General features: G+C 40.4%; 1 protein-coding gene across 1 annotated transcript; it reads right to left on the bottom strand.

The window, feature by feature from the left end:
• Window positions 1–1,720: 1,720 nt before the first annotated feature.
• On the bottom strand, window positions 1,721–8,884 carry LOC102007956 (chromosome unknown open reading frame, human C18orf21). The gene is made up of 5 exons (XM_005372803.2): window positions 8,687–8,884; window positions 8,584–8,606; window positions 5,972–6,171; window positions 3,681–3,880; window positions 1,721–1,960 (listed from the first exon to the last, which is right to left on the bottom strand). Exons 1-5 carry the CDS (start codon window positions 8,761–8,763, stop codon window positions 1,807–1,809), a joined length of 654 nt encoding a protein of 217 aa, XP_005372860.1. The 5' UTR covers window positions 8,764–8,884; the 3' UTR covers window positions 1,721–1,806.
• Between the last annotated feature and the right edge of the window lie 9,164 nt (window positions 8,885–18,048).

Below are 18,048 nucleotides of genomic sequence, written 5' to 3'. Positions count from 1 at the left end.
TGTGCCACCATGTCTGGTGCCATTTTATTTTTAATAGATAAACAATTGTATATACTTATTGTGGTGCAGTATAATGAGATATTACATGTAACTATTATACATCAAAGCAGGCTAAGTAACATATCTATCACCTCAAATATGTATCATTTCCTTCTGTAAGTTCAGCTGTTCAGGATCCATGTGTATTGTGAGATCATATGAGATGTCTCTCTGTGCCTGGCTTACTTCATTTAGCAGTGTTCTCCAGGTTCATCCATGTTCTAGCAAATGACATTTTTCTGCTTTTTAAAAACAATGTATTCTATTATGTATATAGGCCACATTTAAAAAAAATCCATTTGTCAGTTGATGTATTAGTGGGTTGTTTCTTAGCAATGAAGGTGGGGGTATGGACAATTCTGTAACACACTGACTTCAATTCCCTTGAGATACATACCCAAAAAGCGGGACTACTGATTACAGATATACTTTTAATTTTTAAAGAAACCTCTATATTGTTTTCTTAAATGGCTATACTAATTTACAATACAATTTTAAAGGGCTTTCTAGAAGATAGGTTGAATAAAATCCTAGTTTATCTTTTTTTAAAATTGTATGTTCTTTCCCAATAGCTAGATGTTCTTTCTAGATAGCTATTACTATATTACATTTTGATATAATTTCTTGGACTGGATATAAGTCTTCATCAGAACAAATTAAAACACCACTTTAAGGTAAAATATTACTGTAGGAGCAATATAAAGTTGTAAAAGTGGAAATTCTAGTATCTTATGGAATCATTTATAATCAAGAATGTTGGGCTAGAGGTGAGGCTCAGTGGCAGGCCCTGGATGGAATACCCAGCACTGGAAAGAAAGTGGCGGACATTTACTTTTGCATCCAAAATAGGAATACAATGGCACCTTGGTTTATAAGCTTGATTCTTTCCATGATTCTGGTTGCAAACAAAGTTGGATGAGAACTGAATCAAATTCAATGCTTAGGATCAATAGTGACCTTATGGGGAAATTTGATTCTGTTCTTGTCTAGTTTGGTTTGTGACTAGAATTGTGGAGAGAACTGAGGCACCACTGTAATGTTTAGATTTTACTTACACAGTTATGCACATGACGGGTGAGGAAACAAAGATGTTTGTTTTCTAGGCTCCTTTTCTGAATTAGCAATAAGGCTACACACACACACACACACACACACACACACACACACACGAAGAAACCTCTTCATGAGTGAACACATCCTTCACATGAAGTTTTCAATTTCCTTTTGAAAGAAAGTGACAAACAATAAAAAGTGCTAAAAACTAAAGGGAGAGAAGCACCTTTCACAGTTTCAATCCACACAAGCACTCTGTGAAGTCAGTTATTCATTCTAAGGACAGATTTTCCCCATAAACACTGAAGGATGCCAAGAAAAGCTTGTTCTTGAACTTAGTTTCCATTTATTCAAAGAACAAATAAAAGTTTAAAAAACTGTTTTACTAATTTTAGTTTCAGAAATTAGAGTAGACTGTGGCTGCGGGTTTAGCTTGGGCTGTCGAATGCTTGCCCAGCATGCATTGAAGTGCCGGGTTCAACCCCCAGGACCACTGAAAAAAAAAAAAAATTACAATAGACATTCCTTCTTTTTTGTCTTTTTGAGACAGAGTCTCACTATGCATTTCACACTGGCCTTGAGCTCACTTTGTAGCCCAGGGTGGTCTTGAACTTGCAACGATCCTCTTGCCTCAGCCTCTTGAGTGCTGGGATTACCGGCATGCGCCACCATGCCTGGCTGACATTTCTTATTTTCAATTTCAAAGTCCAGCCTTCACAGTGAAGATAAGAAATTTCTGAAGTCCACCTTTACATTCTTTTGGGATTCACTCTGACTAAGCAACATTTTTAGCTGAGAGAAGTGTTTCTTTCTTTTGTTCCCACTCTTTGAGGAGCAAATGGGTGTTGACTGGCCAGATGTAGGTGTTCTGAAAAGGAGCGGGGCAGGGAACACACACAAAAAAACCTGTTTTAGTGACAATAACAAATTACTTTTTCTGTAACTGCTATCAGAATAATTTTCCACTCTTTTATACTGTTGGTCTATATGGGCAGTCATTCCTATTTTTAAAAATCTCATGAGTATTAGGCTTTGAGCAACATTTAGGAGGAACACGGGGTATCTTAGAAGCTTTACTGCACCCAAAAGATTAGCCTAAGGCAATGACAGCAAATCTTTTAGGGACTGAGTGCTAAACTGCAACCCAAAACCCACTTATTTATTATAAAGTGGGTTTGCAATAACCCAACGCTGCAATTAAACCTGAATACTGAGGTTTTAGTTTAGAGAAAACAATTCATATATTAACACCTTGTCTTAGAAAAACAGAGTAACATGCATGGCATAGGTTTGCCACCATTGGCCTAGATAGAGGTAGAATCTTACTAGGTTCAAGTTTTCTTTGAGCCTGCCATCAAGATTTATGACAGTTCTTAGCAAGGACTTTAAAAACATTGTTTCTTCAGTTTAAGGTCACTTTACTTTTTCAAGGTGAAGGGTTTCAACTTATGCATGCAGTTACCATTCTGCTGTACCTTTCCCACTAGGATGTCAGTTCTGCAGGGCAGATGTGTACTACTAATTGTATACTCCAGTGCTTTTTAACCATATCAGGTACATAAGAGGTGCTCTAGAAACATCCGCTGAATACATGATCCTCATGTACTCCTACTGCATTTCATTCCCTCCAACTGTATCCTATCTTCCTCAATCCTTACTTTGGGTTCATCAGTCTCATCTCTCTTTTTCAAGCTGGTATCAGACAGAAACCCTGTTTGTATAATAAATGTGCAGGATCTATCCATTCCTGCATATATTAAGAAGCACAACCATTCCTTGGTATCCATGGCGTGAGTGGTTCTGGGACTACCCCATACACACCAAAATCTGCAGGTACTCAAGTCCCTTATAAAAAATGACACAGTATTCACAACTCCTATAGAGTTTAGTTCATTTCTAAACTACTTGTAATACCTAATACAATATATATAGTATAGAGTTGCTATGCCATATTGTTTAGGGAATACTGGTAAGAAAAAAGACTTGCACATCTTCAGTAGAGACAGGTTTTATTTCTGTAAATATTTTGATCTAGGACTGGTTAATCTGCAGATGCAGAACCTATAGAGGGCTGACAATAGCCTGGTCTGACTCAAGTCAACTAAATTGCTTTAAATAAGCCCAACTTTCTTTTACTATATTTATCCAATAAAGTAAAATTTTCTATGTTGAATTTTTAGATGGAATGTTGAAATAAAATTAAGAATGTAGACAAAGTTAGACTTCAACTTTCTCTTTGTAACACAATATTCCAAAATTTCTTTCATTGTTTCTATAGATTTACATTTACTGGTTATCATAGTGACTGAAATACTGAGGATTAATAGAAACATGTGCCCAGTCATATGGATAGCCTCATATCACTTGACAAATCCCCATTCAATTACAGATTTCCATAGGAATTTATTCTCTTCTTCCCTCTCTAAGTTTTGGACATGCAGGAGTTAGAGTGGATATATTTATGAGCAGCTGGGAATATGCCAGGGAGAGACTGAAGGAGATCTGCACAGAATATTTAGTTTATATTAAACAAAGGCAATTAGAAGAAATAGTCAGTATGGCAACTCAAAGTTAGTGAGGGAAGATACCTGAAAATCAATGCTGGGCTCTTGCCTTTGGAACCAGATATATCATGATGTAAATTTGTGGAACTTGGAGTCTTTTTTTCTTGTATCTTCAGGCTGAGTTTACTTGTAGGAGTGACAGGAATGTTCTTCAATGATGACAGAAAGCTTCTACTTTTACCATGATGTTTAACCGCTCTGTTACAAGTTTTACAAGTAATCAACTACCATAAAAAAAGAAGACATATTGGTCATATGAGTTCTCTTATAGTTTAATACAATAAATAACATATTCCCTGAATTTTTATGTCAGGGTCCTACAGAGATAAGCAACACAAAGGCTGCCTGGCAGCTTGAATATAGCAGCAGGAATCACACAATTTTTTTTTTTTTTTGTCTTTTTGAGACAGGGTCTCACTACGTAGTTCAGGCTGGTCTTCAGGTCACTTTGTAGCCCAGGCTGGTCTCAAACTTAAAACTGTCCTCCTGCCTCAGCCTCCCAAGTGCTGGGATTATAGGCATGTACTACCACACCCAGCAAGACAAATTTAAAGTAAGAAAGTCTTCAATGAAAAATTAATGGTAAGACATTTATATTTAAGTTTTTAAAAATGATAACAAAATCTGTTTTTTCAACATAAAACCATTATTTGGGGAGAACTGGAGAAGAGACTGGGGATGATACTTTTAACATGTAGATGTTCTTTGTAATAGCACTAGATATGTAGTATGTTTTGCAGATGAATTTCAAGCCTTTTCCCAATAAAACATGGCAGAATATCACTGAAAATTTAAGTAGACCCTTTTGTAAGTTCAGGTCTAAAGTAACTTAGAAAACCGAATGAGTTACCATGGTCTCAAACCTCCTCATTTCCATATTTACCTCTACAGGCTTTCTTTTCAGGATTAATTTTTTAAAGAATCCATTGTCTAGCTAAATGCCTTTCTTCTACATATCTCACTTACATTATCTCAGAATTCAGCCCATGCCTCAGCAGTATACACTAGTTTAGATGAGAAGTATTCAGATGTTCATCAGCATATGCAAATGGGAGATCTGCATATATCAAAGGTCTATGTTGCTTTACTTATACTTTTTGAAAAGAGGCCATATATATATATTAAAACAAAGAGTAAAACACTCCTACCACTCTTCTAGCTCATCTCTTGAAAATGTTTGAACGTAAGCTTCATAAAGGCAAAACACTGGACGAAAATGAAGAAATATTTATCTTCCCATTTAGGGACATTTTCCAAATAGCAATTTTCTGACAAGTTGAGAAAGTGAATTATACTTATTTCAATATTCTTTCTTCCTTACCCCTTTAACATTCACTTTTATGACAAAACAAAATGGACAAGACTTACCTATCCAATACGGGTAAACTTCTAAACATGGCAATTTTTTTCTTTTGTTTTGATTTCTCAGGCAGAATCTCACTATGTAGTTCAGCCTGGCCTCAAACTTACAGCTATGTTCCTGCCTTGACCTCCCGAGTGCTGGGATTACTCAGGTACACTACCACAGCCAGTTAATATGACAATTTTCAATCCAAGTTATTATTAATTATAACTTCAGGCTAGACCTAAGCTGTCATAACGTCCAGTACCCAGTACAATGCCTGCCAAAGAGCAGGCACTTGAACACTTGTTAAATGTTAACACAGACTATGCAGGATATAAAATATATCTGATACTGGTTTCCATCTAGTAATCCACAGATAATCTGATAACTGCTGTATGGCACAAAAGACCCTTAATAAATGCTTAATGAACAGCACATGTACTCACTTTTGCTTGGCATACAAGGAAAGTGGATTACTTGGAAATGAGGAGGTTTGAGACCATGGTAACCATGTACTGACTGGCTACCCGTGTATGTAAGGTACAGCTGTGTAAAGGAAAGGACCATTAACTGAAAATTTATTAATAACTGCAATTCAAGGGGCTGGGGATTTAGCTCAGCGGCAAAGCGCCTGCCTGGCAAGCCCAACGTCGTGAGTTCAGTTCCCGGTACCGGAGAAAAACCAAAACCAAAAAAAAAACAAACTGCAATTCAAGCAGTCATACTGGTCAGCTCAAGAAATGCTCAAATTTATGAAAATAACTGCTCAACAATGAGATCTGAGAAGAACTCAAAGTATTTAGTTTAAGGTTAATTATGAAACATGATAAAACATGAATCACTAGGAAAAAAAATATGTATGTCAATAATCCAAATGTACTATTACAAATCTGAGTGAGAGATGGGCTGATTTTTAACTTTTAGTGAAAAAATATAAAATTATTCATATATACTGGAACTGAAATCTTACCAATACATTTTTGGAGTCTCTGTATTTTTTCACAATTTTTGCTTCTTTAAAACTGAGTGTATGATTTCTAGCTTCTCGATTAAGAAGTTTCTGTATTCTGGGTGTCAATTTGGCCTTGGGTTTGAGGCGTACTCGAGAGTTATCCAGAACCAACAACTGGAAACAATATGGACATGTTTCTTCAAAAGTGCTCTTATCATCTAAAATTATACAAATAAAACAATAATTTATTCTGTAAAATCCTGTAATTCCATCCACTCACTCCTTTCAGTAACTGAGAAGCAGGACTCCAACCTTTGCAACCTGGTTTATTACTTGCTACTGTGTGAAAGAAAAGGCAATTATGCCTCACTATTTTTTTTAATTTTACAGAGAATAATAAAAACAGAACAATAGCAAAATATCAACACAGACAAAACCAAAACAGAGCAAAAGCAATAAAAAGGATACAGGGTTTCAGAACAAAATGATAGGAATTAACAGTGGCTATTATATTACATATTGTTATCTTCCATGAAGTTGCTCAGAATAAAACCCAAAATGTACAATAGATATTATGAAAGGGAAAGAAATTGCTCAAAGGAAGGAACTGGAATGAGGGAAAGGAGAAAAAGGAAGGAAGCAAAAAGGAAAAAAAAATATAGATAGACGGATAGCTGCGATAACTGTACTGCTGAAGTCTAATGGTTTACTGAAAGGAACAATTAATGCCTAATTTTTTTCTCTTTTTGACTAATTTTGCATGCTTATATCTGGTAATCTGAAGAACTAATTTGAAGACAACAGTATGCAATATAACAACCATTGGTGAATTCCTACCATCTTGTCCAGTGAAACTCTGTATTGTTTCTAATAGGTTTTTTTATTTTTTATTCTCTTCAATGGTTTGCTCAGTCTTGCATTCTTACATCTGTCTCATCAGTTTTATGAACATATTTTCCACAAATTAACAAATTGCACTGTGATTTTGTTTTTTCAAACAATTAACACAACCAGTATTTATTGAGTACCTACTATTCAGCACTGTGCTTAGCTCTAGTAGATCCAACAGCACTACAAAAGGCCAAAGGCCATGATTATAACTTAGCTCTGCCAAATGTAAAATTCATTCATATTTACATATTTTAAATGCCAGATGCTGTTCTGGATACTGGAACTACAGCAGTAAACAAATGACAAATTCCTAGAGACAGACAATATATATAACATTAAAAGCTTTTGCTGGGAATTAAAAAAAAAAGGAAAAGGGTTTAGACAGTGTTGATGGAGACATTGTAATTTCAAGTAGGGTGGCTAGAAAGAGGCTTCATCAGGTGACATTTGCAGGGTGGAACCAAAGCCTATGTATGAGCAAGAGTTCCAGACAGAGGACAGGGTAGCTCCAAAGGCCCTGAAACACAACAGCACAGAGGGGGCCTATTGTGGCTGAGTCTACAACAGGTCAGAGGTTATGTGGATCTGTCTTAAAGGGCAGAATAATCCTTTTAATATGAAGTGGGAAACCATTATGGCCAAGAAAGGGCATGATCTACCTTTAGTTTTTATCAGTATCACACTGGCTGTAGAAATTCCTGCAATAATCCTGGAGAGGCCAGGGATGGCTTGGACCAGGGTGGGAGCAGTAGATGGATGAAAAAATGGATAGCATTTGCAGACATTTAAAGCCAATGAGATTTGTTGGCATACTGTTTTGGGGTGGGCAAGGAGAGAGCTGTTAAATTAACAATAGCTCCAAGGTTTTGGGCTAATGAACTGTAAAGATAAGGTTATTTACTCAGTGAAATGGCAAAAACACAAGTGTATTAGGGGTAATGCTAGGGTTTTGGACATAGTTAAATTTGAAATGCCTAGCAGACATTCAGAATAAGCTGTCAAGACGATATCTGGTATATGAGTCAAGAATCTGGAAACAAGGTCTGGCCTGGACTTTGGAAACCTTCAGTATACGGTATTTAAATGCCATGAGACTGGATGAAAAGTCACCAAGTGTAGCTAGGAAGAAGGTACAGGGGACAGTATTTAGAAGTTGGGGGACTAGGAGGAACAAGCAAAGCAGATCGGGAAGTGCTGGCGGAAGGGGTGAAAGATGAACTACTACTGTGTGTGATGCCCTGGAAAAAAAAGGGAAAAACGATTTCGAGGAGCGCATGCCGTAGGCCTGCATTTGGGAGGCTGAGGCAGGTGAATCGCCTCGAGTTCGGGGCCAGGCTAAACTGCGTAGTTAGGCTCCGTAGTGAAACCTTGCATAGTGGAGAGAGGGAGAGAGGGAGAGGGACAGGCGGAGAAGGAGCGGGAGAGAGAGAGAGAGAGAAGGAGCGGGAGAGAAAGAGGGAGACAATGAGAGGGAGAGAATGAAAGGGAGGGAGTGGGAGAGAAGGGGAAGAAAGGGGCAAGAGGAGGGGGAGAGGGAGGGAGAGAGAGAGGGAATTACTCAATGTCGCCAGAAAGAAAGGGAAGAAACATTAGGGAATTCGGATTTTAAGAAGCCTCTAGATTTTGTTTTTAAAGAAGCGCGAATCGATCCGCCTTCTCTTTCAGATCATTCCGCGGGCCGCCCGAAACAGAGGAGAGGGGCGAGGCACGCTGAACGCCCGCAGACGGCGCTCTCCTACCGTGAGACGAAGAGTAGGCCCAGCTGTGAAAGAGAAAGAGACCCGTGAGCGCGAAGGATCCTCTCGCCGCCCGCCTCCCACGCCCTTCGCGAACCTCGCTTACAGGAGATAGCGGGCTTGGCCGGGGCAGCTATCCTGTAAGCTTCGCGCTGCAGCCTCGAGGTAGTGCTTCTGCCTCATCGCCGGCGCCTCCGCGTCTTCCCCGCTGAGACTCCAGTAGGAAAGACCGCGTCCGAGTCAACTTCCAGCAACGCCAAGCTTGTGCTCAGCAGCCGAGCTCCCTCCGGAAACAGACTCAGATTGCGGAGGGTTCCGGTTTCCTGCGCTTCCGGTCTGGCGCGCAGGCGTGCCTAGTGGGAGGCGGTGCTCAGCCGGCTCGTGGCGTGGGTCTGGGTCCCGCCCTGTCCCGTCAAGCCCGCAGGCCAGGGTCTTGGCTTGGCAAGCGGGGCAGGGTCCTCACCTCAGGGCTCCACTTGCCTCTCTGTTGTCCCACCCGGCCTGCCCCCTCTGACTCTTGTGGCCTCCTCATCGGATGAGGACCTTCTGGGTAGCTTAAACAGGCTTGGTTTATGCTGAAATCCAACTGTTCATCTCAAAGTTATGGTCATAACTTTTCTAGTGTGATTTCTGTCATACACTTTAATTGATGGGTTTTTTACTTAGATGTACGGTAGAACAGCTGACTTTTTTTCAAGGCAGAGAACAAGGCACACACTTGGTATATGTCAAGCACTTTTCTAAATCTCTTTTTTTTTTTTTTTTTTTTGGTTTTGGTTTTTCTCCGGTACCGGGAACCGAACTCACGACCTTGCGCTTGCCAGGCAGGCGCTTTTGCCGCTGAGCTAAATCCCCAGCCCCCTAAATCTCTTAACAGGTGTGGGTTCATGTTATCTTTAGAGCAACGCCATAGTGATATAAGGATATCTAAATAAAATAATATAAGGGAAATATTGTAACTCAACCTGCTAGATGTCTGATTTGCTGTTCGTGTTTTTGAAAATTGAAAAATTATTATTATTATTTTTTTTTTTTTTTTTTTTGACACAGGGTCTCACTCTGCAGTTCAGGCTGGCCTTGAACTCACTAGGTAGCCCAGGCTGGTCTAAAACTCGTAACAATCCTCCTACCTCAGCCTCCCAAGTGCTGGGATTAAAGGCTTGTGCCGCCAGGCTCGACAGGAAGAATGAATTTTAAGGAACAGTGGAGGTTAAGAGCCGGAAATATTTATTGGGGGAAGAAAGCCTCTAAGACAGAAGGGGTCTCAAGTGGGTGGCCAAGGAGCCCGCTTTTTAGAGGAAGCTTTATAGAGCAAAATTGGGAGATGGGTATAAGATCGGACAAAACTATGAGCAACTAGTAAGATTCTTAGTATATTGCTTAGGTAATATTGATCTAATGGGAAACAAGTCACATAGCATGTGTGTATGGAAAGAACAAGGACTTTTTTGGGGGGTGGGTAGGTCAGGGATTCTTTTAGGCCCCCTGCTCAGGTGATTGATGTCTGTTAGAATATCAATCATTAGTGTTTACCTCTGGGGGACACATGTAGGTGTAGTTAGTTTATCTTTTGGGTTCTGGCCTCTAATGAATGTGCCTCTACCCACAGTTATATTTTTATCCTTTATACTGCCTCTTCTAAGGGCCTTGCCCTGTTTGACTGCCTGTAATATTTTTAACTAACTTAGCTGTCTATAGTAATACCATAGATGAAATGCCACTTTATCATGTAGGAAAAAAATTAACATAATCACATGTTTCTAAATTTTTCTATTTCATTAACCAATAAAGCAGAAATAGGGGAAATAATACATTTCCTCTGCCTCCCAGCCCACACAACCAGTCCCTTTTTTTTTCTTCTGTATCACTGCTATAATGGAAGCCTCTCAGCATCTCTACTCGAATTGTAACTTGTCTTCTGAGGTGCAATGTGGCCAAATTAGCACTCCTGGTTTCTCCCAACAACCTGCCTGGCTGCCTAGTATTCCATCTTAGAACTCCTACACATCACCGCTGCTTCCTTTCTCTCCACCACCTGTATTTGGTCTATACACAGGTTCACCAGCAGTAAATCACAGTTCTGCCGACTTCTCTGCACCACCATATCCACCCTCTTCTCTTGCCTGTCCTCCTATCATGGCCCTTTAGTCCATAGTTGGCTGACTACAAGGCAGAGTGGATTGCAAAGGAGCATGGCAGAAGAGAAACAGTCCATGGCAGAGTAGGCAGAAAGCAGGAAGCAGCAGCCTCCCTTTCTCTTTTATTTCATACAGGCCACAGCTTATTGGTTGGTGCCACCTACACATACAGTGGGCCTTCCTGTTATCCAGACCCAGAGCTATGCTAAGCCAATAAGTGGACTAATGTAGTATCACACACCCAAGATCCATCTACTTCTGAGAAACCTTACCTACAAGCACATGAAGTTTTGGGGGACACCTAGATACAAGCCATAGTGATGGGGCAAGAGAGACTCCATTTTCTGTTTTTAACTGCATGTTAAGAGAAGTCACTTAAAGTTCACATAAGCTGTAGTTCACCCCAGTCGCCTTGGTTAGGTATTAACTCAGAGCAGGGCGGAGTCATAAAATGGGAACAGAACAAACGGGACAAATTGGGACTTGGGCTAAAAGTTAAACTGCAATGATCATTTGGAATTTGGCTGTGTGGCCTTCTGGGAGAAGAAAACTTTGTGATAATTGACAATTTTGTAAGATTCCTAAAAATATAGTGGTTACTAGGGAAACCTAAAATGTACTTAAACTGAAGGTGAGACTCAGATTGGGGCAGACATTTTCTCTGGCTCCTGGTTAGAGACTGTCCATCAGCCGGCTTAATAAAACTTTGTTCGTTCCTGCCTTTTTGGTTTTCATGTGAGTGCCTTTCTTGTTAAACTTGCTTGCCATATCAATGGGAGTACCTTTACAGTATATAAATTAACTGAAAGTCTAATATAAGGGTATATTTTTATACCAAATAGCTCATTCCCAGCCAATCATTATAGCTGAGCCTAAGCCAGTAATGGGTGACCAACTGATCAGACCAGCTTCAGATAAGACAAATATGAAGTTGTAATTAATTGAATCTCAGTTCCATTTTCTGTGTATAAATACTACCTGCCCACGGTGCAAGCTCAAGTTCTCTGAACCTGTTCTGGCTTTAGGGCTGCCTGATTCTTGAGTCATTCTTTGCTTCATTAAACTTTATGTTTCTGAAGTCCTTGCTTTTCCTACTGGTCTTCTCCTTGCCTGAGTCACCTGTTACTGATCTCCTAATGCATCACAAATCCTTGAGGGAATTTATTTATTTATTTATTTATTTATTTATTTATTTATTTATTTAAATTTTAGAATGCTATTTGGTCTCTCTTGCTCGGTCTCTCTTGCTCGTTCTCTCTCTCTCTCTCTCTCTTATTTATTTATTTATTTCTCTCTCTTTCTGTGATTCTGGGGATTGAACCCAGAGCCTTTACACTGAGCTACGTCCCAAGCCCTTTTAACAGAAATTAAAATTTGTGACAGTGTCTTTATAAGTTGTCCAGGTAGGCTCTAATTTGAGAGCTTCCTATCTCTGCCTCCCAGTCTGCTTGGATTACAGGTGTGCACCACCATGCTTGGCATGGATGCACATCTGAGCCCAGGTTTCTACAGCAATATTAGTTTTCTCTGCACCGTTTCACTGCTCCAAAACCTGCAATAAGAGTCCAGGTAATTTCTGTCTAAAATATCAAGCTTTCTTTTTGTCTCTCATCGATATCATTTCTCCTTTCTCTGGAAAGTTTGTACTTTAAATTTCCCCCATCCACGAATTATTTTTCCTGCTCAGCAAGAAGGCAGGATAAATTCAAAGATCAGAAGGCTCACTTGGACTCTGTTCTTTCCCTGAAAGGCTTTGTAACCATGAACAAACTTTATTTAGCATGACTTACATGAATTTAGCCATCTGTTGTGGTTTATATCTAGCTGTTCCCCCAAACCCTCATATGCTCAGATCTTGGGCTTTGGGAAGGTGACTGGACCATGGGCACGTGATACTGGATTTGTCCACTGATGGGTTTATAGCTGGGTATAATGTTGCCAGGTGAAGCCTAGTGGGAAGAGGTGGGTAACTGGGGCATGGCCTGGAAGTATACATCCTTTTTACTCCCTCATCTCTCTCTGCTTCCTGTTTGCCAGCCATGAACTGTTTCTATTCTGCTATGCTGCCCTTCCTTGGATACAGCCAGAAATGGCCTGAAACCTCTATAAACTGTGAGCCAAAATAAACCTTTCTTTAACTTGTGAACATCAGGTATTTTGTCTCAGCAATGAGAAAATAATGAAGATACCATCCAAAAAAAAAAAAAAGGAGATGAAATTCTAAATGTGGTTCTAGATATTTCCTATATGGTTCTTGATATATCATTTGTGTACTCACTGCCCACATGCCTGGAACATGGGAGACAGAACATAAAAGGGGTGGGAGATTGCCTGTCAGGCTCAGGCCCCTAAAGCCTAAAGAAAGCCGGATGGCCCAGGATCCGGTGCTGTCCCCACATGCTCACCCTGTTTCCCGTGCTCAACACCAGCATTTATTACCACTCCTTTGTCTTTCAGGAGACAAGATTAAGTTTTCAGACTCATTGTAACAAATTGATATTTTTGACTAATTTTGATTTTAAAAAGAATTGACACTAGTGGGTCTCTTTAGAAGAATGGAGGATAATACATAAACATGAGCATATCAAAATTCTAAAGCAGTTGAGAATTACTGTAGCAAATATTGATAACGATGGGAGGAGAAAGGCTTGGGGAAAAGTAGAGAAGAGCTACTCGGCAATGATTTTATGATTTGGAAAAACATTGGTACTTTCTTCAGTGCCTACTTCTACACCCCAAGGAAATCAAAGCTCTAGTTCTGCATGACTAAATTATTTTGTCACCACATGGACATAAATTCATCTTTGTCTGGTGCCCATGTTAGCTGGGATTACTTCAGTTTGGCATAACATTCACTAACTTGGCCCAGTCCAGTCAAGGAAAATTTCACTGTCAGGACCATGACCAGGCCCTAGAGCAGGCCTTGTCCAGTGGAGTCTGATGGACTTGGGGAAGGCAGTGGGAAGCACTTAGGGCCCCATGCAGAGCCTGGGATGCAAGGGTCATTCCTTTGCCAATGCAGCCCGAGGAATGGAGGTCAGTGCCTAGAGGGGGCTGAACTCTACATAACTATGTAGATACACTTACAGCTATGTAGATTCACTTTATAGTTCACTGCTTATTTTGGCTTCTGAATAGTTTTCCTCAGTGAGATATACATTTATGAATCATGTACTGCCTGTAGGAGTAGTATTGTTCTCAGTTTCACTCATTTTACTCCTAAGCATAGCTTTTTGTTATGGAAATTTTCAAGTATGCAAAAGTAGTGAAAATGGTGTAATAATCCCATTTCTCAGCTTCAGTAGTATCAATAAATGGGCAACTTTTTTTCACCTGTACTTTCCACACTCCTCCACCCCTTTGCTGTCCCACCTGATTGGATTATTTTGAAACAAATGTGTGCGGGATCTTTAGGGGTAAAAAAATTGAAAGATTTTTAGAGACAAATCAAAATGCTACTAGGAAAAAGCACAGTCATAATAAAAGTTTGTCAATTTCAAATATCCTCTGTTACCTCATGCATTCCTCTAAAGAACTTCCCTATACCTTATCATCCTCTGCTCTGCCCACTGATTCACAGAGTCCATTGTGTATGTTATTCAGGAATGGTCAGCTGACCACCAAAGGGGCTGCAGTTAGAAATTAGAGAAGTCTGTGGGGGAGCCAATGGAAACCTAGGCTGAAGAAAGTCACCAGAGATACCAGCTCCCTTGGTCTTCCTGCCCTCATATCTTAGCATGTGGCAAAAATTTAATGGTTGCACTGTGGCTGACACACCTCTGGGTGTAGTACTTTTCTCCAAGAATGAAGTAAGTCCAAAGGCCAGTTCTTTTTTTGAAATTTATTTATTTACTTATTCAAAAACCACATGCCTGTAATCTCAGCACTGAGGAGGCCAAGGCAGGAGGATCACTGTGAGTTTGAGGCCAACCTGGGCTACATAAGAAAGTTCAAAGCCAGGCTGTACTACATAGTGAGACCCTATCTCAGAAAACAGAAAACAGAAAACAGAACAAAACAACAGCAACAAGAACAAAAAAAAGAAAGTGGAGCTTCTAGTTCCTTCACCAACTGTGAGTGACATGGCTATGCATAGCTGCAAGAGACTCCATTAAAGTGAGTATTTTGCTTTTTTAGTCCCATTAATACACCTGGGAACAGACTTTGGTGGCCAGTTAGCAGAGGCTGTACAAACAGGGTGTTGCCTTAGTGTCCTGCCACCCTACTCCTTCTTTCTCTTAGTGAATGGGGAGCAGAGTTCCTCCTTCCTGCTAAGGCTGGTCCTGACTCATGCTCTTAGCCTGAAGTTCTTTCCCCTCTACTCTCAGGAACGGAACTCTTCAGTTCTCTCTCATGTTTTCACCCTTTTCCTCTTGACCAGCTCTTTCTCATTAGTTTGCAAGCATGTTCAGTATGTCTTGTATTAAATCAATACAAACACACACACACACACATCAGCTTCATCTTCCAGTGTTCTGCCCCACTTGCCCTGAAGCCCAGTGTTCTGAGCCATTGTCCATACTTGATGCTATTCTTGTTCACTCTTCAGCACATCAGAGCTTTGCTTTCGGCTTCATCACTGCCATGTGCCTATGTCACCAAGGAGATGAAATCAATCTCATCCTCTGTATTGAAGATGCTCCTTGATTTATGATGGTGCCATGCCCTGAAATACCATGAGTCAAAATGCATTGAACATACCCAGCCTACCGAACATCATAACTTAACCACACATAAAGCATAAATTGTTCACTCTCCTGATTGTGTGGCTTACTGGGTGCTCTGACTCGATGCCGCTGTCCAGCAGGGCAAGAGAGGATCATACCACACACTGTTAGTCCAGGAGACATCAAAATTAAAAAATCAAAACAGTTTTTATTGAATGCATATCACTTTTGCACCATCATTAAGTTGAAAACTTGTAAGTCAAACCAGCACAAGCCAGGGACAATCTGCACTTGACCCTGCTGGATATCATCAGTCTTTCCATAGGTCCTTGCTTGCATCCCTCTGTGCTCCTCTGCCTCTGCGCTTCTCCTAACCCCTGCACACATCTCCACGTTATCAAGTCACTGTCTGCCTGTGTCCAGTTTTCTATGTATGCTCCTGTCTAGTTTTGTTTGACACTTTCCTTTCTCTGCTTCTCTGCTGCCCTTTTGGGCTCTGCTAACTAGCAGAGTCTTAAAATTTATGAAGACAGTCAATCAGAAAGTGTGTAATAGGCCCATTAACACAAACTAAAGATCGAGCTGAGAATGGCAGAGTACCCAGCAGAGCTGTAGAAGCCACATCGGGGCTGTGTTTGAGTCCTTCCAGCACAGACGCTCTCCTACCCAAGAGATAGGCTGCTTCCCTGGAGGTCAGCTCTCAGACATAAAAGACTTCTCTCTTGCAGACTCCAAATATTCCTCCCTGTACTTTCCACTTTCTTGATTCTCCTGGACCCAGGGTAAGACAGCACCGTTCTTAGCTCTATGCTCCACTTCCCCGCTATGCATTTATTCCTCTGGACTCGTCATCTCCAAGTTCTTCCCGCTGTTCCCCACGTGACACAGTTGCCAGACTCTTCAGCAGCTGTTCTCTATGGGCCAGAAGTCTGAGCCCTGGAACAGGGCCCTGCCTCTGGCTGTGAAGCTTCACGATCCGTGTGTGCTGTGAGCTGGGCAGAGGGCAAAGCTGGGTGACAGACAGGGTGGAAGACCTGGGTAGTCTCATTAGCTTTTCTAGGCTCAGCATCCTATCTGTAAGATAAAACAAAATGCATTTTTCCAAATAAGCTTTGTTTTCATTTATTTATTTATTTTTGTCTTTTTGAGACAGGGACTCAGTATGCAGTTCAGGCTGGCCTTGAACTCACTTTGTATGCCAGGCTGATCTCCAACTTGCAACCATCCTCTTGCCTCAGCCTCCCAAGTGCTGGGATTACAGGCATGCTTTATGCCACCTGGCTGAGCTTTGTTTTCAGATCAGTGAAATAATGTTTTTGAAAGTACAGTGTGCATAAAGGGTGCATAATAATTGTTGATCGACTTAATAAAAGCTGTCCCCTGGTTCTTTCATCTGTAGAGTCCATTCACTGGGAAAGGCAGTGAGGAGATGAGAAGGACCCGTGTTAGGGTGGGACAACGTATTTTACAGCGTATCTTTATCACCATTGAAAAGATGGGACGATTTAAATCCATGAGCTAAAAATACTTTAAAAGCTGCCTCACTGCCATTGAAAGATACTCATTATTTTGAGAATTAGCAAATAAAGGAAAAGAATTAATCATTTATCCTGTGTTTCTTATACTATATATGGGTTATCTATGCAGTAAATGAAGTGAATTTTCTTTTTCAGAGTCAGGGTTTTGCTATGCAGTTCAGGCTGGCTTTGAACTCACTTTGTATCCCAGGTTGGCCTGGAATTCACAGTGATCCTCCTGCCTCAGCTTTGCAAATGCTGGGATTACAGGTGTGCACCACACCTGGCTTTGAGACAGGGTCTTGCTATGCAGTTCAGACTGGCCTTGAACTCACTGTGTACCCTAGGCTGGCCTCGAACTATCAGTGATCCTCCTGCCTCAGCCTTGCAAGTGCTGTGATTGTAGGCATGTACTGCCACATCTGGCGGAAATTTGTTTTTGCAGAAATAATCCAGCTAATAACTGAAGGAGGAAACACAGAATTAGAATATCACCATTTTACAACCCTGAATGAATGAATGATCTGGGCATTGAGCATCAGTAGCTGCTCACATTACAAAGGGAGGCAAACAGGCAAGCATGTCTGCTAATGAAAAAACACACCATCAACCAGAATAGAGCCCTGCCAATAAAATAAAATCTAAGTCTGATCACTTCTCTGGATCCAGCTACCAAATGACAGAAAACATAGAGGACAGAGAAAGCTGTTAAATGAGACTATGTGGCACTCTACACTAAAAAAAAACAATTTTCTTCAAATAAATTGCAAAGCAAAAGAGAGAAATGGAAGGGAAACTTAATACAAAGCAACTTAAAACTACTGACCAGTTATGATGTGTGGATCTTACTTAGATTTTGATTTAAACAAACGTTAAAAACTACCATCTGTATGAGACAGCTGGATATTTGATAAATTAAAGAATTATTCTTTTCCTTTTTGGGGTTCTCATGGTGTTGTTGTTATTCTTAAAATCCATATATTACAGAGCCATACGGTGAATGCTTGTGGTTTGAAAGGATAGATTCCTGGGGCTTACTCACAAAATTGTACTGGAAGAAAAGAAATGAGAGGATTAAAATAAAACTACGTTGACCATGATGAGACAATTGTCAGCAGTGAGTTCATTACATTTATTCTTTTTTAC

The sequence above is a fragment of the Chinchilla lanigera genome, unplaced genomic scaffold (assembly GCF_000276665.1).
Source record: "Chinchilla lanigera isolate Chin_1 unplaced genomic scaffold, ChiLan1.0 scaffold00001, whole genome shotgun sequence".
Taxonomy (NCBI): domain Eukaryota; kingdom Metazoa; phylum Chordata; class Mammalia; order Rodentia; family Chinchillidae; genus Chinchilla; species Chinchilla lanigera.
This window is presented reverse-complemented; position numbering and strand designations above follow the sequence as displayed.

Bases quoted from the DNA above. Each gene is read 5' to 3' on its own strand.
- LOC102007956 (XM_005372803.2), bottom strand. From the start codon at position 8,763: ATGAGGCAGAAGCACTACCTCGAGGCTGCAGCGCGAAGCTTACAGGAT. The intron at 8,607-8,686 runs GTAAGCGAGGTT...TCTCTTTCACAG, and splicing joins GGCCAAGCCCGCTATCTCCT to CTGGGCCTACTCTTCGTCTC. The intron at 6,172-8,583 runs GTAGGAGAGCGC...GTATAATTTTAG, and splicing joins GGCCTACTCTTCGTCTCACG to ATGATAAGAGCACTTTTGAA.